At 45.4% G+C, this 23184-nt stretch overlaps 2 protein-coding genes across 2 annotated transcripts; both read left to right on the top strand.

The window, feature by feature from the left end:
- Positions 1-114: 114 nt before the first annotated feature.
- brpf1 (bromodomain and PHD finger containing, 1) lies at positions 115-13039 on the top strand. The gene is given in 17 exon segments (XM_079170583.1): positions 115-332; positions 1579-2372; positions 2690-2879; positions 2982-3269; positions 3902-4419; positions 4560-4764; positions 4885-5016; positions 5537-5665; positions 6671-7178; positions 7904-8212; positions 8641-8916; positions 8996-9143; positions 10136-10269; positions 10724-10752; positions 10754-10840; positions 10928-11082; positions 11926-13039. Coding segments are annotated over 16 exon segments (4041 nt in total). The 5' UTR covers positions 115-332; positions 1579-1623; the 3' UTR covers positions 12110-13039.
- Positions 13040-15150: 2111 nt separating this feature from the next.
- Positions 15151-22934, top strand: LOC306701546 (uncharacterized protein). Its single transcript, XM_079166884.1, has 17 exons — positions 15151-15469; positions 15751-15781; positions 15901-16008; positions 16127-16215; positions 16327-16407; positions 16489-16591; positions 16868-17010; positions 17108-17176; positions 17278-17344; positions 18595-18776; positions 20015-20062; positions 20156-20201; positions 20298-20449; positions 20540-20608; positions 20697-20748; positions 20877-20984; positions 21390-22934. The coding sequence occupies exons 1-17, from the start codon at positions 15383-15385 to the stop codon at positions 22373-22375; spliced, it is 2421 nt and encodes an 806-aa protein (XP_079023010.1). The 5' UTR covers positions 15151-15382; the 3' UTR covers positions 22376-22934.
- The last annotated feature ends 250 nt before the right edge of the window (positions 22935-23184 follow it).

Below are 23184 nucleotides of genomic sequence, written 5' to 3'. Positions count from 1 at the left end.
AAAATGTGTATACGGGCTCTACTTCGATACAAAAGCCGAGAAATAGACCCTGCTTTTCTGTGTGGCGAATGTGCCGATCCGCGTCCGCGGCGTAACGTTACAGCAACGGTTTGCCTCTTTTGTTCAACCGAGTTCTCTGAATTATTCCCCAACACAATGAAATGATCGGAATATATTATGTTTTTAAATAAACACATGTTCACTATAACCCGCGCGATCCCGTGAATCTACTCTGGGATTATCTAATGAATTTAAAAAATCGATCTGCAACCCTTTCTCCGATCTGGTGTGATGAGGTTTCCGAAGCACGCAGTCTCGAGGAACGTGGAGTAGTAAGTGTTTATAACGTCCGGATCTGTAGCGTTTAAACGGTCGAAGGCTGGGTGTGTGGTGGGGGAGGATAGGTTCACATTTTGACTATTAAAAGGTAATGTCTACGTGTAATTGTTGTGGTGATATTAGTGTTTCCATCTTAACCCCACTGTGCCCTGAAAACACGAAGTAGAAGCAAAGCCCTGGTGCATAATAAGCATGCCTGGCTGTATATCCTCGTATTGCACAACATTTAGGAGCTGTTTTAGACACAAAGAATGTTAATGAATCTGTTAATTATATAGTTAAAACACTGGACCTGCTCCACACATGCCGTAGTAACAGCAGTACCTGCGGTAGCCTCATGAAATCAGATGCTATACTGTCAGTATCAGGGATGGGATGCACAGGGTGAGGTCATTGTGGAGGGAAACACTGTAGAAGCTTGAATGGTCACCTAAGTTACATTCAGGCTAACGTTACAGTGTGTCTAACTTTTAAAAAAAATATTGTGTTTTAACTTAATTATAAAAATACTATGCATCCTTTAAGAAAAGCTAGCACCTTGTGTAGCGTTAGCTTAACGTCTGCCCTGTGAATACAGCTACACTAAATAGCACGCGAATTAAAACTAACCGTTTTGCCGTTACCGTCGGTTGAGATTAACGGAAGCAAGCGGTGGCTACTTTTGTGTCGTGAACTCGTGAGTTGGTGGCTGCTTTCTGTAGTAGCTGTGAACTGTGAACTGGTGTTGTTGTTTGCTAGCTTCATGTTAGCTTGCTTGGCTAACAGCGTCAGGGCTGCAATGTTTCATTGTTTGAGTAGAAGAATAAATCATAATGCTAAGGCTAACGTTCGCCTGTTTAGAAAGTCCTATTGTTAGTTTTAAGCATAATCAAACTATCGTAGATTTTTGTTTAATGCACTGTTGTTGTAGCCAGAGCTCATAGGCTGTAAACCAGAGTGTGCTGTCAGCCTAGCCCCTATGTTATAACTGTAGTTAGCAGGAAACAGAAGCATAAATATTGACCTAAATTGCACCTGTTACTGGAGTAACCAAACGGAACAATTTGTTTACTACTGGGAGTTGGAGAAACGGTCACGTGACTGCACCATAACAGGTGCACAATGTGCAGACACGACTTGCTCAGAGTGGTGTCTCTAAACTGCTAGAATTCAGTGACTGTGGCTGCTATCTGACTAATGTAATTAAACCTGTGGAAGTGATCCTCCAGCATGGTCCTTACTTGTGCTCTTCTCCTTCAGATGTAAACTTGAACAGCATCCGTCCCAGCGGTGGCTGTTGGCAGGATGGGCCTGGACTTTGATGTAAAGACGTTCTGTCACAATCTGCGGGCCACCAAGCCCCCTTACGAGTGCCCCGTGGAGACTTGCCGTAAGGTGTACAAGAGCTACAGTGGCATTGAGTATCACCTTTACCACTATGACCACGATAACCCAACACCTGCGCAGGCTTTGCCCCAGAAGAAGAGAAAGGGACGGCCTCCTCGCGCCTCCTTGGCTGGGTCAGGGGACACGGACGACGGTGGGGGGGGTAACGGAGGTGGAGGACCTGGGCACGGGGGGAACACACCGGGGAGCCCCAACCGGTCGGACCACTCTCACTCCCCGGGCAGAGAGACAATGACCTATGCCCAGGCCCAGCGCATGGTGGAGCTGGAGTTTCAAGGACGCCTCCACCGTATCAGCATCTTTGAGAACATTGACGTGGTGTCAGAGGAGGACAGCGATGCGGAGGACGCGCCTCCATCTGGTACGGGTGGCGGCGGCGGCGGAGGGGTGTGTAACGGGAGTGACGGCGGACCTGGTGGCAGCGAGCTGGGAGGTAGTGGCAAGGACCGGCCGGATATCCCATCCTCTAACGGGGGCAAATCCACGCCGAAGTCCGGGAAGCACAAAAGCAAAGAAAAGAAGAAGGATGGCTCCTCTCATCATCACAGCGCTCAGTCCGGCCCCGCGGTCAAGCTCCCCGAGGCGGTGTTCAGAGAGCTGGACCAAGAGAGACCCGATGCCCCCCCTCGACCATCGTCTTACTACAGGTCTGCGATCTGGTTTATTAATAATTATGAAGCAGGATTGTTGTTAAATACATGGCAGGCATTTAAAAGATAAGGGCATGTATAGAGGAGGCATATTTTTTTATGTCGAGTTTTGGTATTTGAAGCGCATATTTACACACTCAGACAGTTTGTTTGCAGTTGTACAGCTTGTTGTCGTGCATGTTTCAGGAAATTAATTTGTCCTCAGATTACCTCATATTATTTAGATTATTATTTCCTCTTCTCGACAGACAGTTGAAGTTGTTTCCAAACCCACACAAACGCATTTTCCTCCTCTTTCCCTCTCTGGTGTTCAGGTACATTGACAAGTCTGTGGAGGAGCTGGATGAGGAGGTAGAGTACGACATCGACGAGGAAGACTACATCTGGCTGGACATCATGAACGACAAGCGGCGGCGTGATGGCGTGACACCCATCCCTCAGGAGGTCTTTGAATACCTCATGGACCGCTTAGAGAAGGAGTCCTACTTTGAGAGCCACAACAAGGTACCTGAACTCTGAAGCGGAGGGGGAAAATATTATTTTAACACTGAAAAAATCTATAGAATTCGTCCAACTCTGATCTCTACTTATCCTCTCCTCTCCCAGGCCGACCCCAGCACCCTCATCGATGAAGATGCCGTGTGCTGCATCTGCAACGACGGAGAGTGTCAGAACAGCAACGTGATCCTGTTCTGCGACATGTGTAACCTGGCAGTGCACCAGGAGTGCTACGGCGTGCCCTACATCCCCGAGGGCCAGTGGTTATGCCGCCGCTGCTTGCAGTCGCCGAGTAGAGCCGTGGACTGCGCTCTCTGTCCCAATAAGGGAGGCGCTTTCAAACAGACGGACGATGCACGCTGGGCCCACGTAGTGTGTGCCCTCTGGATCCCGGAGGTGAGTCCACACACACACCACTAACGGGCCGGGCCATTTGGAGAAAATCAAATGTCACAATAGTTTATACCTCGATACCGATATTGTGACGATATTTTATCAGTGACCTTTGGTGCATTTTTGATAATCATCAGTAATGTGGATAACGAATACGTTTATAAAATTACATCACTTTACTTTAATGCAGCGTCTAAAACCAGGAAAAGACACTTACGACCTATTACAATATCCAGAATCTAAAACAATATCTAGTCTCAGATCAAAGTATCGTTAAAATATTGATTATATTGCCCATCCCTACACCACTACATGCGTTCTTGATCAGAACTACATAATCATGCAGAAGTTGAGCTTTTAGTATTTTTTTGTTTTCCTACAGAATCAGCATTGCTTTGATTTTCTGCAGTGCGTGCTTAAGAATGTAACCGTGTTAACTGATGCGTACATAGTCCAGGACTCTGAGGGTGATGGTGCACATATATAGGTGGTTGCTTAGGTTGTTTCGTCACATGTTAAGTGCAAGCTGTTTCATTTAGTGCACCTAGTGCTATTTATTTAAATGATATATATATATATATATATATATATATATAAGTCTTGCAGTAAAAGTGAGTTTTGCTGCTTTCCCTCAGGTCTGCTTTGCTAACACAGTCTTCCTGGAGCCAATCGACAGTATCGAGCACATTCCTCCCGCCCGCTGGAAGCTCACCTGCTACATCTGCAAGCAGCGTGGCTCGGGCGCCTGCATCCAGTGTCACAAAGCCAACTGTTACACCGCCTTCCACGTCACCTGTGCCCAGCAGGCGGGCCTCTACATGAAAATGGAGCCCGTCCGAGAGACCGGGGCCAACGGCACCTCGTTCAGCGTCCGCAAGACGGCCTACTGCGACATCCACACGCCGCCGGGGTCGGCCCGGCCTCTTGGGGGGGTGGGCGGGGCCAGCATGGGCTCGTCGCACAGTGACGGGGAGCTGGAGGAGGATGACGAGCCCAGCATCTGCCAGGACGACGACTCCAAGGGCTGGAGCTCTGAGCGAGCCAAGAGGGCGAAGGCCAAGTCCAGGCTGAAGATGAAAAGAGCGAGGAAGATCTTAGCCGAGAGGAGAGCTGCTGCGCCGGTGGTGTCTGTGCCCTGCATACCTCCCCATAGGTACGTACACACTGCATGTGTGTTTTACCTGTGCTCCAAGATGCACATGCCTGGTAACACAATAGTGTAAATCACCCGCACCCCCTGAAAGCGTTTGTGATTTGAGTACGAGAGTCAAAGTGGTGTTCGTTTCTCTCCAGGCTGAGCAAAATCACCAGCAACTTGACGGTGCCCAGGAAGAGCCAGTTCATGCAGCGACTCCACAGCTACTGGACCCTGAAGAGGCAGAGTCGTAACGGTGTACCGCTGCTCCGCCGGCTCCAGACCCACCTGCAGTCCCAACGGCACATTGACCCCCTCCCGCCACAACCGCCAGCGCCACTCTCACCGGTGGCTTGTGCAATTGTAAACAAAAACGCACACACACACACACACACAAAAATTTCGCAAATTCCTTTTAGCCGTCGTTCTGTACTCATTCAGCTGTGTAACATGTTTGAGGGTTTGTGCGCGTTGGTGTTGCAGAGGGACGGCGAGGAGAAGCACTCGGCTCTAAAGGAGCAGCTGAAGGCGTGGCAGAGACTCAGACACGACCTGGAGAGAGCCAGGCTGCTGGTGGAGCTCATCCGCAAGAGGGAGAAACTCAAGAGGGAGACGGTGAGACACAAATGACCTTTTATTTCTGTCACTAGCTGATATCAAAGCCCCGACATTCCCCAGTGAGCTGGATAGGACAGTGGTTAGAACGCGAGAACGTGGGCAATGAAACCCTCTTTTAATAATTAGATCCAAATAACAAATACAATTTAAAAGCCATTTTAGCTGTTTCACTAATTTAATTTCTATTTTTCTACCTCCTTGCAGTCTTTCCAGTTTTTTCTTAAAGGGTTAATACTTTGTTGTGGTCAGGTCTTTGGGGTTTTGAAGGGTTAGGAGCTGCTGGGAATCTCTGAGACATCCAAGAATCAGCTGCAAACAGCAATACATTCATCAGCTACAACACAGTAAACAGCATCTTCCTTCACTAACTTGCAGCTTAGTAGAGTCACATATGAGTGCGTGTGAATACATGCAAACACGTTTCCGTACACAATAAGTTCTTTGCTCCACAGAGTTCTCCGTGTTTATTTATTCAGTCGGCGGGTTTACGTTGTTAAAACATGGCGTCTGTGTTCAGATTAAAGTGCAGCAGATGGCGCTGGAGATGCAGCTCACTCCCTTCCTGGTGCTGTTGAGGAGTACGTTGGAACAGTTGCAGGAGAGAGACATCAACAACTTCTTCACTGAGCCTGTTCCGCTGGCAGAGGTAAGCACACGGCCACTCACACTCAGGACGTTTGCATATTCCCTTTTAAAAATGTGTCCCTTTTAAAAATGTTTATTTGAATTAGTATACAATATATGTTGAATTATTTATTACACCGTACTTACAACTTATCTACTTGCATTTTTATTATGTCTTTGCGCCGGCTACAGCCGTGAAAGTTTTCAGGTTGTCCGGTCTATTCTTGTAAAAGCGGTACTTCAGAAACGCCTTAAGCTAATTTTCTTCTAATTTGGCGCAAAATGTCTACTTTCACTCAAGTGTGACCTGAAGAATTTGGTCACAATACAAGTTCAGTCAGGAACACTCTCATTATAGATTTTAACCATTTCTTGCAACAAATGGAATACAGTTAAACTTGGCGATAATGGCTCCGCTCTTTGAATGCTCCCCGGATTAGCCAGCAGCTACTGAGCTAAGACTGGGAGCACCGAGCAAACCCCCCCCGGGTTTACAGGACAGAGGTACATTTTTTAAATACATTTCAACCATTTGCCAGAAGATGAACTAACAAAGAGGTGGTGGCTGGGGTGGAGGAGGCGAAGCTTCGCCAGCAGTGCGGTCTGTAACAGCGTAGATGTAGAATGAATCAGTGAGGAGGAAGCCATATTTAAATAAACCTCCTTGAAGTGAGAGTGGGCTGTGATTGGTGCGTGGCCGATTGGACGCTATGATTCAATCGGCTGGCTGTCAGCTGGTTACAGCTGGGGCGTATAACTTCCATGTCCTGCATGAACTTACACTAGCTTCATTTTTTGGCCATAACTCCAGAATTCATACGCTAATTATGACAGTTTCATATCAACATCTAATGGGATAAAACGATGAAGTGGATGTGAACTGCAACATGACTGACTGGTGGAGGCATTCAACTGCGAGGTGGTAATGCTAGTTAATTATGAATATAGTTCTAATAATAATATGCTGGTCTTCTACACACTCACATCAGTTCACGTCTGTGCCTGATCTCTTCCCTCTGCTCTGCAGGTGCCGGACTACCTGGACCACATCGACACGCCGATGGACTTCCAGACCATGTGGAACCTGCTGGAGTCCCACCGCTACCTCACGTTTGAGGCCTTTGAGGCCGACTTTGGCCTCATTGTCAACAACTGCCTCAAGTACAACGCCAAGGACACGGTCTTTTACCGCGCCGCCCTGCGGCTCAGGGAGATGGGCGGGGCCGTCATAAGGACCGCCCGGCGCCACGCCGAACGGATAGGCTTCGACTACGAGGCCGGCATACACCTCCCCCGAGAGCCGAGCCCAGAGAGCCAGCGGGACCACGACAGGGACCGAGAGAGGGAGCGGGAGCGGGAGAGAGACCGGGAACGGGAGCGGGAAAGAGAACGGGAGCGAGAGAGAGAGCGAGACAGAGACAGAGAACGAGACAGAGAGCGAGACAGAGACAGAGACAGAGAACGAGACAGAGACAGAGACAGAGAACGAGACCGAGACAGAGAACGAGACCGGCCGCTGTCCTCTAATGAAGATGGTGAGTGAACCATTTTTTGGTCAATTGATACCTTTGTTGTCGATTTGCCAGGCTAGAAGCTAGACGGAAATGTTTACAACACTTGGTTATCACACAAGTGAGTGACGTACTGAAGGGAATTAGGGTGGGAGAGAAGTCCTCGAGGATGGGACCACGAGTCATAAGTGTAGTAGAGATAAAGCCTAAAGCTCACAAAGCTAGGTCCAGGCTATTGTTGTTGTTTATTATTTCCTTTCACTGTAACAATACATTCCTGGTCTCAAACACTGGAGCAGCATTAAACACATGTGGAGTATTAAAGAGAAAGAAAGGTCTCTGGTACAGTAAAGCATATTGGCCAGTAGGTGGTGCAGGACATTCATTCAGTTTGTTTAAAAACTGACTTCAATAAATCTGTTTTTACTCGATAAAGTAACTTGCTGGGCCTTATCACATATTTAATTTGAACTCCCATTTAAGCTATATTTGAACGGTCTCAGATTACGTTTGGTGAATGTTGCAGATATGATGAATTCGGCACAGTTTATACCAATATCGGCCACATTAGCATTATGTTATCAGGTGTCTGGCAGCTCAGAAGTTCTCCCAAAACGTCCACCAGGACACCGCCCTCACCCCTCCCTTTGATTGTTGTCATATTGACCTCCCTCGATTGTTCTCGTTCTCCCTCCCTCCTTCCCTCTCTGAAGGTGTTTAACGGTCTTTTCTCTCTCCGCCTCCCACAGAACTGCTCCTGCCAGAGAACAGGCGACGGCTGCCGCTGGAGGAGCAGCTGCATTACATGCAGGCGCGTCTCGACGAGGTCAGCTCGGGGAAGCACAGCATCGGCCAGTCGCGCAGAGCCAAAGCTCTGAGGAAGGAGATCAGCGTCATCAAGAGGAAGCTCGCGCACCAGCGGGAGGGAGGCTCCGGTCTCGGGGGCCGGGACTCCGCGGGAGGAGGGGACCGGGGTTCCTCCCTCCCCCATCACCCGTCCTCCTCGGGACACCACGATGAAGGGGGAGAAAGCAGCAGCCAGGAGATCGGTGGAAAAGGTGCGTCTGGAAAGATTTAAAGCATCACTGATGTGCAGGAAAAGGATAAAAGCTGTTTAAGAAAAGTGACGATAAACTTTTTTTTTTTTTTAACAGACTGGCTTTTATGTAATGTTTTTATTTATTTTATGTATTTAATTTATTTATTTTATTTTATTTTATTTTATTTTATTTTAATTTATTTAATTTTATTTATTTAATTTTATTTATTTAATTTATTTTATTTATTTTATTTATTTTATTTATTTTATTTTATTAGTTTGTTGTTATCGTATCGATTGGTTTTATGTTTTATCAGGATTTAACTTTTACCTTAGTTTGTATTGCTTTTCTTTTCTATTGTATTGTATATTGTATATCATTCATTATTATTATTATTATTATTATTGTTATATTCTTGCATTTTAACTATAACCCTCCTCCTCTAGACATGAGTGTGTCCTCGTCTGCCCTGGCTCCAGAGGTGGGCCGTCGGACATCCGTCCTCTTCTCCAAGAAGAACCAAAAGATGGCCGGACCCCCCAAAAGGCCCGGACGCCCCCCCAAGAACCGGGATGCCGGCTACGCTGGGGCGGTGCTGGGCCAAAGCCCCATCGGGCCCCCTCAGCTGCCCCTGCTGTCACCGAGCAGGCAGAGGAAGAGGCCCCGAAGCCCCCGCAGCAGCTCCAGCTCGGACAGCGACAGTGACAGCGACCTGCTGCCGGGTACGGGAGACAAACGCATCATCGATGTTGACACACGTTTTGAGTCACACACACTCACGATCCCTCTCTTTTCTCTCAGGTTTGCCAAGTAACGGTTTCGATGGAGGAAACCAGCCGGTAACGGAGAGCTTCCGCGTGTACAGGAGCGAGTCTCGCCTCCCTCGCTCCAGCTCAGACTCCGAGTCCACGACCAGCAGCAGCAGCAGTGCAGCTTCAGACCGGACCAGGTGATTAGTGCTCATTGTTTTCATCTTCACAGCACAGAGCTACAGCCTGCAACTTTTATATGATTGTTTATGTACGAGTTAAGAAACGGAGACATGAGATTCAACGGAGATTCACGTTTGAACCTTGGTTTGACTTTAAATCATATTACTTCAAAACTTCTCTTTAAATGTCTAATACTTTTACTCTAAACCTAAATTACATTTAATTCTGGTCCACCAAATGTAATGCAGTATTAACTTTAAGCTTAGATTTGAGGAAGTTTAACTTCTTATAAATGTTCATTAAAGAGAGTTTGGGGACAAGACTCGGGCTGAACTTTATCTCAAGATACCGGTTCAGCAAGGACACCGTTCTGGAGTTAAACAGGACGATTGATGTTGATACTGTTGAAACAAGTCGTTCTAACTGGGTGGAGGAGGAGGAATTAGAGCTTCTCTGCCGAACCATCAAGAGTAACGTTTGGCTCACTGACGGACTTTGTAATCTAGCGAGCTGGCAAACGATGCACCTTTTGTTAAGAGACACAGAGCAGTCAAGCATCTCCATATTGATATTTATTTATAACGCTGCTTAATTGTAAATGTGGATTTATTATATCAGCCTAGTTTTGCTAAACTCTGATTAGATGAAATAAATCCTTGTTGGTGCAACCCAGCTTCTATGCGTTTGTATTGAAGTGAGCCTGTTCCTGATCTCTTTATGCTAAGCTAAGGTAGCTCCATAGTTGTTGTACAGATACAAGTGCTTACATGTATGATGCTGCTGTATTGTCAGCCAATCAGCCAGTCATCTCACAGGCTTTGATGCAGCGGTTTTCTTTATTAACACGAATGCGATACAAGGAGAAAACGATATCATCAGTCAGTAGTGAAGCGTGGTTAGCTGTATTTCCTGGTGATTCCATCGATGGCGGATAAACATCTTTGGCCAGTCAGAATGTAAACCGTTAAGGTCTCTGGTTCCTCACAGTCTCGTCTCTCTCCTCTCTCAGTACGACCCCCTCGAAGCAGGGCAGAGGAAAGGCGTCGTTCTCCCGCTCCGCCTTCCAGGAGGACAGCAGCGAGGAGACGTCGGGCACCGAAAATGATTCCTACTCAGTCGGAGGATCGCGGAGCGTTTCACATTGTAAGCACACTTTCACATCCTCAAACCACACACACACACACACACACACACATCTATGCGTCAGTGCATGCAGTTAAATATGAGTTTCTATTGAATGTGAATGTAGTTGGTTATTCAGTACAAGAAAGCCGCAATATCTATATAATATATATAATATAATAATGTCTGTGACCGACCTGATGTGATTGCAGTCATCTTTTATTTGAAAAATGAAACGTAACAACAAAAAGTCAGATAAAGAGATCAGCATTCAACATGTGAAGTGTGGAGTTTTAAAGCTCAAGTGCCGACCCCGACCAGCCCGGCCGTCCCGTCACAGGAACAGATTAATGCCATTTCTTGTCACATTTTGTCTTCAACACGTAGAAAAGTGTGATCGTCTACGCGGCCGTAGTTTAGCTAGAGGGGAGGTTGCGCAATGGGGTCTTCCTGTTGCTGTGCTCCTTGCCGCCAGTGGTGCGGGGTCGGGGGCAGGTCAGGCTGATGGGTGACCTCTGATGACTATTCTTCTCTTGAAGCTCTGGACCTGGTGTGGGCCAAGTGCAGAGGCTACCCCTCCTATCCCGCTCTGGTGAGTGGACACTGCAAATAGCCCCGACCGATTGGGGACGCTCTGCAGGTTAATGGCTGAATGTCTAAACCCTCCTCTTGTCTGCAGATAATTGACCCGAAGATGCCCAGGGAAGGAGTTTTCCACCGCGGCGTGCCGATACCCGTCCCACCTCTGGATGTGCTGAAACTAGGGGAGCAGATGACCCAGGAGGCCAGAGAGCACCTGTTCCTGGTCCTCTTCTTTGACAACAAGAGAACATGGTCAGCACTCCGGGTTATCTTCAACTTTTTACGTTCACTAAATGTATTGTCACCAATCATCAGTTTGTTCTCACTGACATCCTGTCGTTCTTTGTTTTTTTTCATAAATGATGAGTACAGCAAAAGACACAAAAAAGTAGGCTTGTGTTGTTACTGGATGTGTGCACACAAGTAACTCTGTAGCAGCAGTTGAAAGGAAACAGAATTGGGGCAAACGTTGTTTTTGAGAATAGAAGAGGAGGAGAAGAAAAAAACAGGTCATGATTTAGGTCATCGTGTGCTGCGCGATCTCATGTGTTCAAGGTTTGCTTTTAAGTTTGAAGAAAAACAAATGTGAGAAACACGACGGGAGTCGGTGTTACTCCTTCTCAGAAGTCATTAGGAGGTGAACCTCTTTCACTCTCTCAAACACTGATTCCAAATACATTTGCAGAATTTCTTGCATATACTTTTGTTCAATATTTACATCTCACGTTTGAGCCACAAATGCATGTTTGCATTGTTCTCATAATTGAAGCCTTCTTAAAACATCTGGATCTAATATGAAGGGCTAGGTCTCACATTCTGTTTGTTTCTCTGATGAGAGGAAATGAAAAAGAGATTTGCTCTCAAGTATTTAACATGTGTATGTTTTCAACAACACATGCTTCAAACGTCTCTTTTTATGATAATATGAAATGACGGTAAAAATGGTCAGGAACGTTTATTTACGCACAAATTCACTCTTCTTGAAGGGTCCCCAGATAAAATGTTTTTGATCTTGTTGTGGCATGAATCAAATGTGCTGTGCCTCTTGTTTGATTGGAACTGATCAGTAACACTTCTATGTCCGTGTGGATCCAGGCAGTGGCTGCCGCGCTCTAAGCTGGTGCCGCTCGGGGTGGACCAGGAGCTGGACAAGGAGAAGATGCTGGAGGGCAGGAAATCCAACATCCGCAAGTCTGTGCAGGTGGCCTACCACCGGGCCATGCAGCACCGCAGCAAGGTGCAGGGAGACCCCAGCAGCGAGACCAGTGACAGTGACTGAAAAACACACACACGCGCAAAGCAAATCATGTGTTTGGCGTGTTTTGAAGGTGTTGTGGAGAACACGTTTCTCCATCGAGAGCACATCCCTCCATCACAGATCACAAGAAAACAGTGCCAGTAGCACAGAGTGGGAACAAAACAAACAGATAATCCACTACATCAGCCCTCAGACACACACGCATCATGCACACTAAGCCGTATTTAATCTGACTTGTAAAATATTGTATTTAAGAGAATTGAAATTGAATTAATAATAATAATAATAATGATGGGGAAAAAAAATATTCTATGTTCAGGATCGCCAATCAAAAGTATTCCTGGTATGTGGTCGATGACGGTTTACAGACCCGTGTTGCTGCCTCTCCCCTGTCGTCCTCACACATTCTACATGTGAACAGGGAAATGCTCGTAGTGTGCGTTTTAAATGCACTCACTTGTGGGCGTGGCTGCCAAACGCCGTCGCCTCAACACGTCTTCACGTCTCATCGTCTCATCAACCACCTCTACAAAGAAAAAAAAAGAAACCAGGCCTGGTGCTAGTGTCCAGTCGTCCGGCAAGTGGAGCACAACGAGAGACTGTTGGCGAGCCAACGATAATGTTATTTATTCAGCTTACTCCTTCTTAACAAGGTCACCAAGCTCCCTTTTATCATGGACTACTTCTAATCACTCCTGCTGCACAAGACGTTGTGCGGTCCTCGTTGTCACTCTGTGTTCATCATGTTTCCTGTTTTTACGTTGTTCTTTTTTTTTTGTTAACGTTCGTCTGTCACACGGGCCGCCGGGCCAACGAGTAACGAGGACTAAACTGAAACACGTGATCGCCTCACGGCCTGTCTTAGACTCAGGCTAATGGCTTTAGAACTTTTATATATACAGATTGCATAAAGAATAGAAGTTTAATAAAAAAAGAGTTGAGTTTTTTAAACTTTGTTGTGGTCACTTGTGTGTGTGTGGGTTGTGTTAGTTCCCCTTCAGTGTTCTTCCTGGTTGTGTGGAATATCCTTGTGTGTGTGTGCGTGCACACTTCGTATATTCTTACCCGCCCATTTACTCTTTCCAAAGAAGTTGTGACTCATGGGTGCCTCTCTTTTATTACGCTGCATCGCTCTGATACTGAAGTTAACTTCCTCTTTTATATTAACTGTGGAGACAGGATGTGTTGGATACGTCGGACACCTGTGTGGATATGCGATACCCTGCTCAGCCCCCACAGGCTTTCCTCTTCATGCCCCAGAGAGTTAGATCGCCGTAAATATATATCGTCCTCTCATGGGTGCATAACTTCTGTGTGAGGGTGTGACGGTAAAGGTGGAGTCCTTCGCATTAGTTCTGCAGCTTTCTTGCTCTGTCCTTCATGGTATACAGAGCCCGGCCTATTGTACTCACTTGCTCTGCTGGTCAGACAGCTTTTACAAAACCACATACCCTGAGGGGTTGGTTGCCTGTGGATTATACCTGAAGGCCAAGGACCTTTGTGTCCCTACGTTTTACTGCCATTTTAATTGCACTTCCCATAACCTGACTGACTTGTTTACATTATCCTTTGCTACATCAGTTCATTTGTTGAGAGAACCGATGAGAATTTCCTCTCCCCAAACCAGAGGGTTTTTTGGCCAATCTTTCCGTAAACGATGACGATCCCCCACCCAACTGGAACACCCACTCACCACAACATCTATGTCTTCAGATTTGCCACGAAAACGACTCCCCTCTGAGAAAAGACGCCGTGTTTCCTGTCCCGAAAACGCTCCGCGTGACTGGAAACAACTGATAATCATCAGTCGGTGGTTTCGACAGCGCGCTCTTAACGCAGGAGCCTCTGACCTTACCTTCTGGTAACCTGATTTAGTTGTTCTACCAAAGCCCTGTTTCAGCTCTCCGTTCTAACTGTAGCTCCCAAAACATCTGCTTTACATGTACACACACAGTAGTACGCATACATATTGGCCAGGTATGCGTACGCATACCAGGAATTAGACTGTTTCTGTCTGTGTGTGGTTATGAGATTATATCTAATGGATAAAATAAACCACAAACTAGATCATTTAGTTAATACCACAGCGAATTAATCAAGCAGTGCAATCGTCTCTGCATTCTGGCTTTTCTCATGGCGGCTGACTGTAGGTGGATTTGCAGCTGTGCCATTCTCTTTATATTTCTTAATATTGATTTTCAAGTGGTGTTTGCTGATACATGCTCTTATATCCGTCCACCGACGTTTGTTTTTCAATCACATTTTGTTCTCAGAGTTGCTTTGAGTGTTCCTTTGTCTTTGTGGTGGAGGTTTAACCACAATCTTATGTATCTGATTATGTGGCTCCAACAACCTTTTGGCTGCAAAAAAATGTAAAGTGCACCAGCACGCAGAGAGTTTTCTAGCTTGTAGGGCAGCCTATAAAGCACCGCATCCCATCTTCTCAATTTGAAGGCCACCCAAGAGGGCACTTCATCATGTTCTCTCCAATTAAGGTATATCTCTCCTTCAGGTAGTTGCACACGTTTTCTCCATTAAACGGCCCCCTAGGGCACTTTATGTTTTCTCCAATTACAGGCTCCCTAGATGCAACTTCATCACGTGTTCTCCACTGGAAGAGAACCCCCCCCCCCCCCCCCCAGTGATGATTTAGGTGTCATATTTAAGGAGGTAAATACCATATTTAATTTTATGAATACTTGATATTTGTTTACGGTCACTGTATTTATGACTGAAGGTAGGAGGTGTCCAGGTAAAATTGGAGCATTATTGCAAATAAATTAGAGCTGCAGGCGAGTTGTACCTGCTCTGTGTGCGTGTGCGTGTGTGTGTCGTGACAGAGAAGAGCCTTGCCATGATGGCAATGCCATCATTTCCTGGCTGCTGGTACAGTGGTGGGTGAGGAGACGTCATCTTACAAAACGAAACCTTACAAGTCTGACCTGATAGGCGGTCGAGCACTACAGGTTCCCGTGAGGGTATTTATTGCTGTTCTATCATTTTCTCAGGAAGGTAAAACTTCAACGAGAGGCGGGGCTAAGGTGAGCGCGACCATTCAATAACTACGTGTTTTCTAACAAACTGACTCAACCTGTTCATCAGAACTTGAGAAGAAGAATCAGAGCATCTGGCGTCTCCACGCGGATCCGCGCTCCGATGTTTACCGGCTGAACACGTTTTTGCTCTTGATGCCAGCAGCAAACCTGCTTTATGGACCTGCGGGAAATCTACGCCGTGTGGAGGGCTCACGAGCCCGGATTTAAATTATGGGAACGTTTCCTCTTTTGACGTTAAATGTGTTTTAGACTTTTTGGCACCGCGCTGGCATTTGTTGCCGTCGCGCTGTCCCCGCTGCTGCTGGAATGTACCATGGAATGCCACGTGAGTTCAACACAGTGATTAATCTCTGTTAATATTCCAAAAAGATTAGGTTAATAATTTACAAAACACTAACTGACCAATACGGGATCCTTTTTAATTATTTAATTATTATTAAAGATGTGATAAATGAATAGGGGGTACAATCCATATGCAGATGTGAACGCTTGATATTTTCTCAACTTATTTTGTATTTATTTTTTGTATTTAACCAGATAAGTCACCAGCTCTCATTTACAATGACGACCTGCCCACTAATTGTCTTTATCTTGAATTTACTTTAGCTGAAGGAAGATGGAAGCGGGATCCAAAATGGTACGTTTTGTAATTCGGTATCTCATCACATTGAAGTCACCATAGCGGTGACTCCATGTGGAACTGGAAGCTGCATGTGTGTCTGCAGCTGTACTGATGCTCCTCGTGTCTCTGTACAGATCACGATGAGGGGAACTGTCCTGTGAAGCTGACCTCAGTCCTGACCGCGGCCTCCGGGGGGATTTACTCTGAATGTGTCACCGTCCGTGTCTGGATGAAGGCCGATGGTACGGAGTCAAACCCGCAGCTGCAAAGTCCATTTTTTTGTCATTTGATGGAGCACATTTCATCATCTCTAAAGCTGCCACTGTGGCGTGTCTGACATGTCACACTGCCTTCTTCCAGACTTCTGTAAGGCCCCAAAGATTGTAATTCTCTCAACATCAGAACTGAGAATTAGCCCCATCTTGAAGAATAAGAAAAACAAAATAAAGGTTTGCACCTCAAAAACTCATGTCAAATCTCATGACGAGCATTCAGCTCAGAGTTGCTCAAGAAGGTGGAACATGGTGTGATCTCTCTTTCTCTATTCTCTCTTTTTTTAGTGTCACAATGAGAGACAGGTAGGAATCCGCGTCAAGTGCAGGGGTGTCACACAACAACGCGGCAGAGACAGTTCTGCTCTGGTAAGATGATTTCTTCCTGGTTCAGACATATCCTGCTATGAGGAAAATTCCCATGATGACGGTGTATTTATTTCTTTACAGTGGGAGCTGGTACATGATTGTGTCGATGCTGAAGCAAAGGCTGTTGTTTCTGCGTCCTTCAACACGACATCAAGAAGCTGCAGTGTCAGTTACACAGTGCCGGGTAATAACGTCTGCAGGGATTCCTGGCATCAGGCCTCATGTTTTACCTCTTTGGTTTCATTCGCATAGGCTGCAGCATATGATTCGCATACTCTTTATCATGCATGGCCTGTGAATGGGAGCATTGTTACCCTGAGAAAAACACTTGTGTTTCTCAACTTCACCCACTTACACAAGTTTTGTCCTTTGATGCGTCACCCGCCTGTATGTTTTGACCTGCCAGTGATAATTATATCCTGTTGCATTCATTTTGTTTGTGTGTGTGTGTGTGACTTAGATCCTGTACCAGACTTTGATCTGTCTGTGAACCGGTCGTCTAAATCCATCTCTGTCACTGTGGAGGCCGGAGACAAAGTTTACAGCAGATTGTGTTACCGTAAATATGGAAAGGCCTGCAATGCGGACTCCTTCCCAATTACTGCAAGTACCAGAGGCACATTTATCTGCACATGTGCTCTTTTATTTGCACACACTAAAGAGATTTTAAACATATTTGTATGTTGTTGTTTTTTTTCAGATTGATCCGTCTCAGTCTCCATCGGCTCTTCTTAACATCCCGTACCTGCTGCCCTGTGTGTGTGTGGAGGTACTTTAAGCTCTATGTGTTTTTCTTTACAGGCAACATTATTTAATCGTAAAATAGTTATTTTTTTGTCATTCCTGTGCATGTTTTGTCTGCATTCACAGGTATATTACGCCCGCACAGATTCCGGGCGAGGTGTAAAGTGCCCATTACAAAATGAGAGACTATCAGGTGAGTGTGTGACGGATGATTCATGTCAGATTGAAAATAAAAACATCTTGTGGGGAATTTCTGACATTTTACCGTAGCTTGTTTGATAGATGACTGAGACGCTCATGATTCAGAAAAACAAAACGGGTATTCCCCCCCGTCTGTTGGGTGGAGGCTTGCAGGCTTTTACAAAAACAGTTTTAGACCTTGTAACAGTTCATAATAACCCTATCATTTACTCCTTATGGCATTTCTCTATGTTGATGTGTGATGCACGACAGGAAAAACACGGGAAATGAGCAGGAACTGGCCTTTAGCCGTGTTTAGTGACCTGAGCAGCGTTTTAAATGGGACCCGTTTAGCTGTTTTTCCTAAAATGAGACTCAAAGCTGCACTGCTGGTCACACAGCTTACTGTACATCTCATATGGTGTATACTGTAAACCAGTGAACAAGCTGTAGTCTCTTTTCTCGTTGCTACATTTTCAAAAAGACATCAGGAAGAGAACATAGCTAGCTAGATGAGATATATAGGAATTCATTATAGTTTTATTAGACAATTATATTATGAGAAAATCATTTGTTTAAAATTGCTTTAAAGGGTCCGTTCACCGAAATTACAAAGATTTTTATTACATTTCTACCTTGTTGCATCTAGCCATGCAGATTGTTTTGGTTTCATATGTGTGAAGGTCGTTTAGGACGTACAGGTGGAGACTGACTGAGGGAAATGGCCAGCATGGCTCTTAAAAGGCTCTGTCCGGGCTAAGAACTGGTTCCAGCGCATAACCCCGTCGTAAAACACAGAGCAAGGCTAACCAAATGTAATGATAAGCTAAGCCATCGGTCGCCTGGCTGTAGATTTATATTCACAGAGCAGATAAGATTAGATTAGATACTCTTATCCAAGTCTCGGCTATACGGTGAATAAAGCATTATTATTTCCCCCATTGTTCTCTTTAATTCCATTCACCTGGATTGTTCTGTGATGGCGGGTGAAGTTTCAGAGACGAATATCCCCAAACGTCAGCACATAAAACCAAATCTATCTGCATGGCTCGACACCAGAAGGATCGAGAAATAAATCTTTTTTTTAAATGGGGTCACTGACCCTTTTAAAAAGCACACGTTCACACTGTCATGTATCAGTTTGATACAGTTTGCTACGATACACAGTGTTCTTATCATTGACGTTGGTTTACCGCAACCACAGTCAGGCATGTTGTCGTCGTCGCAGAGTTGTAGTCATCCGTGTCCACATTGCCTCAACAGATGTCAGCGATGTTTGGCTCTCCTCTAAAGTCACACTGCATGAGTCGAGTTTGACGTGGAGCTCGTGGTGCTCTGCCAGTGACCTGAAGATCTCTGCTTCCCTCTGCTGGAGGCAACACGAGCACCTCTGCACACCTGTACTCAACTCCACCCTGGAGGACACGGACGATGGACCAGACCTGGTAGGTTTCGCCTGACTGCTGTTGGTATTCGGGCTGGTCTCATCCAGCATATTAGATATTCCTACGAGGTGGATGGGTCCAACAAGCTGCATTGTTTCAGCCAGGAAAGCGCTGATTTATTTGTCACATTACTTGTGTATTTCAGTCACAGCACAGTAGTTGTTTTAACCCAAACGCCGATCTTTTCCTCAACCTAACAGTAGTTTTGTTGCCTAAACGAGTTGTTCCTGTGCAGACTGGATTTATTTTGAAATGACTGTATGCATGTAACAAGTGGAAAAAGAAATAAGAAGTAACTTTTCGTAAGATATCATACGAACCGTTGAATGACGATACGTTGTGGTATTGGTGATACATTTCTTTTTTTAAAAGTCTTTTTTATTAGTTGTCAAAAATGCATAAAGCTTTTACAGGAAAATGATTTTTGTTCGGCTCAGACAAAACAACGAACACGTAGACAACCACAGCTGACCAAAAAAGATTTATTCTAAGTTATGGATAAATATAATAAAAGGCTCAAGATCAGAGATTAGGAGAACATTGATTGCCTCTAAACGGCTCTCAAGTTGACATAGATAACAGCGCACTGTGCAAACTAAGGCGAAAGTGCTGACTGAGCTAACTGTGCTAACCTGAGGGGGAACCGGAGGGTTCGACGTCTGTAACCGCCGCATGAGAGCAGTGCAGAGCAGCGGCCGTGAGCCAACCAGTGGGGCACGCTCACATGCACGAACATGCACTAAAAACACACACAGCTGGCCTGGTTATGTCAACAAAGGAAGTAGAAACTCAACGCGCACAGAGGGAGAGTGACTCCAGTTCTCAGGTAGACATTACTCCACGATGTCTTTTCATAGCAAATAGTTGTTTGCTGCTATATTAATGCTCTGTGTGTTAAAAACAGCTCCTTCATAATAAAGACAATATCAATCATATATTTGAACACCAACAGATGTCGAGAAATAATAGAAATAGAAAATGAATTACATTTTTTTTTCTTTTAAATGATAGAAAAATAAATAAAGGAGTCCTTTCACTTTAGATAACTCGCCGAGCCAGTAAAGAAGTAAAAGCCAACAAGTCCAGTTTGCTTTTGGCCAAGTCTGGATCAATGCCAAACAATGCAGTCAAAAGATTTGCCTCAGATTTGTTTGGTGAAGTAATGTGAAAGACTGATGTCGAGATGAGGATGAACTCCAGATTTAAATCCCTAAACACCCACTGTGTCTCCTCAACAGATATATAACACATCTGCGGTGGACAAACACCCTCAGATGTGTGTGCAGGTGAGAATCAGCCAAATGTGCTTACATTGAAACAAGTCCAGTTGCCCGTGTTTCAGTTGCAGAATATCACTTTTTCTGTTTTCTTTTATGCAGTTTTCTCTACAAGGCAGCCATAACATCTCTTGCCCGTTCTATGCCGGTGAGTCAAACAGGATGCTGTTTTTCCCTTCTCAATAGTCTCAATGTATCTTGTCTGTATCCGTCTCTTGACTCCGTGTCTCCTTGTCCGTCACAGATATGTCCTCATGGGAGGTGAATATCGGAACGGGCAGCCAGAGTGTGTTTTTGTATCTCACCTCTTCTGTTCCTGCAAAGTTCTCAGCTCAACTTTGTGTCCTCAATCAGACGGGATGTACACCCGTGGGGCCGCTCCACTCAGTGACGATGGTGAGCCTGCGTATGTGTTTGAGAGAGAAAACAAGCAAAAGAGAGAAAGAAAAAGATCGTATTTAATGTTAATGTGATCCATTTTTACAGGAAAGGAATTCTGCTGAAACAACGATGAATGTCCCTCTTCACTTTCTTGCTGAGAGGCCGTGTGTGCAGGTAAAGTGCACGCCTGAGAGGAAGTTGTTTCTTGACATAGTGAGTTACCTATTCTCTCCTCTCACTCTTTTAATCTGCTCTCCTGCAGGTGTGGCAGTCAGATCCTGGTCTTCATGGTCGACGAGTTCTCTGTCCGGACTGTGAGTCTACTCAATATACACACACGATCTCATGTGTTCCTTCTCACGAACGTTTCTGCATCAGTTCATGAATGCATGCACACACAACTCCTACAAATAAACAAACTCTCACTTCTCTGTTTCTACAGACACGCACAACAGATGTGGCATGTATGCTGTGGCAGCGTTGGTATTTGTGGTTATTGTTGCATTACTGGGAATTGTGATCCAGCGTCTCACCAAGAGTGGAGCTGCAGGTTGGTTCTGTTGCCTCTGTGTTTTTGAGTGGTTGCATGTCTGCATCTTCAAATCATTTTAATTCCGCTATTAGATTTATTTGATTGGTGCCTGATCGCAACTTTGCTAAACTCACAATCTTAAAGCTACTACAAGGAACTTTCATTGAGAGTTGATTTTGGCGGTGCCTGTGGACGAAGGTGGTAGTGTTTCCAAACACCAGAGACCCTTTAAAGTCTCCCATTTTTGCGGCACCGATTTCAAGCATTAATTAAGTTTACTTATGGTCATATAGAGGCATTACAATGACTTTTACACTTTTTCGCTTCATAACCAGTTAAAAGATCCTCACAGTAATTTTAAAGGAAACATTTTAATCAAGTATCTCTTATTTTTTTCTCCCCCGTCTTTTCCCATATCTCCAGGTTGGCTCTCCATCCAGGAGCCAGTGTTGTTGGTGTGCTCATCAGAGCAGTCAGCCCACATCTCTGCTGTGTGTTCATTAGCCTCAATCCTGCAGGGAGAGCTCAGTGCCAAAGTGCACATGGCTTTGTGGGACCAATGCTCAAAAACGCAGGCTGGGACTGGGACTGGAGTAGCAGATCTGGGTCCACTTCCCTGGCTGTATGGGCAGTGGGAAGCGGTGCGTAAGGCACGAGGTAAAGTGCTGATTGTTTGGAGTCCTGAAGCCACGAAGACCTATGTGAAGTGGAGGGAGGAGAGGGCAAACATGGATAAGAATGAGAGAAAAATGGAAGATTACAGCGGAGCAGAGGTGAGGCGTGAGAAAATAAAAGTAGAGGTGGAAGAGGATTTGAAATTACATGAAAGAAGACTGGGGAAATGCAAAAGAGAGAAAGCTGCTGGATGTGTGAAATTATGCGATGATAAAGACTGGAACATCCAGAGAGAGCCCTCTGCGGTGATAGCGCCGGTGTTTACGGCTGCTCTGGCCTGCCTAGAGGGGTCGCTGCAGGAGGGCAAAGGTCAAGGAGTGGGCCTTGTCTACTTCCAGGGCCTTTGCCACAGAAGGGACATCCCAAAGACCTTCAGAGGGGTCCCGCGATACTGCTTACCTCAGGATTTCAGGGGTTTGATACAGGAGCTGGGAGGAATGAGAAGACAGACAGAAACTGGTCAATTCAGCTGGCACTGCTGGCCCAGACTCCTGTCTAAAGTGCTGTCGATATGGCTGGCACAAAAGCTAACACACAGACTGCAGACACTGCTGCCGCAGACGCGAGGAAAGAAAATGCGAGGGCCGGGTGTCACGTCATCGCTGAACACGACGTCGGTCGAGGCTCGGGGCTGCAGGCTCAAGTTGCCGCCGGCAGCCAACTTGGCGAGACCAGGAACTGCAAAAGAGCTCGAGCCTCTCCGCGAGTCGCCATGGAGAGCAGAGAAACTTTAATCTCAGGTTTCACGTGTCTGACGGGGACGGACTTTTGTTGCTGCTGGAAACACGATACGTACTGTATGCATGAGACACGGGAGCTGGTGCTGCACTGTGCCTCAGACAACCTTTCATTATCGACGCCATCATGTTAAAGAAAATGCCGCCACTCGTTTTGCATATGAAGACTAGGTAAATACTGTCCTGTATTTAGCCCTTAGAGAGGGTCCTCATGGTGCTTTTGTGACTGAAGCCATCTGTATGTAAATCTGCTGACCAATATGAAAATCTCTATGCAAATTGTACCTCACTCTTCATGAGGGCATTTCATGTTTGAAAAGTAACATCAGGGGTTATGACTGCAGCATACAGGAACATGCAAATTTGCTTTGGATTTTATAAATGGGGACGTTGAGCCAAAGCTGTACCAAGATTTCCAGTGGGAGAGACGCAACAGGTGGAAAGGTTAAGCAACTGGCATCGAGGTGCTCTCGACCATTTGGCAGTTAAATCATGTGGTCATGTACTATTGCCTTTATAAATAGAAAACTTGTTATTAAATATGTGCACACATACTACCTCGAAAAAACAAAGTATAAATCCTTCAACGTCTCTTCTTTCTTTCAAGCATACAGCACTTCCTTAGCAAACATTTGATTGGCATTAAAACATTTAGTTTGGAAGATAATAAAATGCTTTTTAATATATTTATTTTAATATAGAATATATACGATTCATTTATAATAATGGAAATGACAAAAATGTGTTGACAAACAATGGCCGAGACTAAACAGTGTTTATATTAACTAAGTCTGTTTTATTCAGCA

This window comes from Pholis gunnellus (genome assembly GCF_910591455.1).
Source record: "Pholis gunnellus genome assembly, chromosome: 2".
Taxonomy (NCBI): domain Eukaryota; kingdom Metazoa; phylum Chordata; class Actinopteri; order Perciformes; family Pholidae; genus Pholis; species Pholis gunnellus.
Note: the sequence above shows the minus strand (reverse complement) of the source record. Positions and strands in the feature narration are given on the sequence as shown.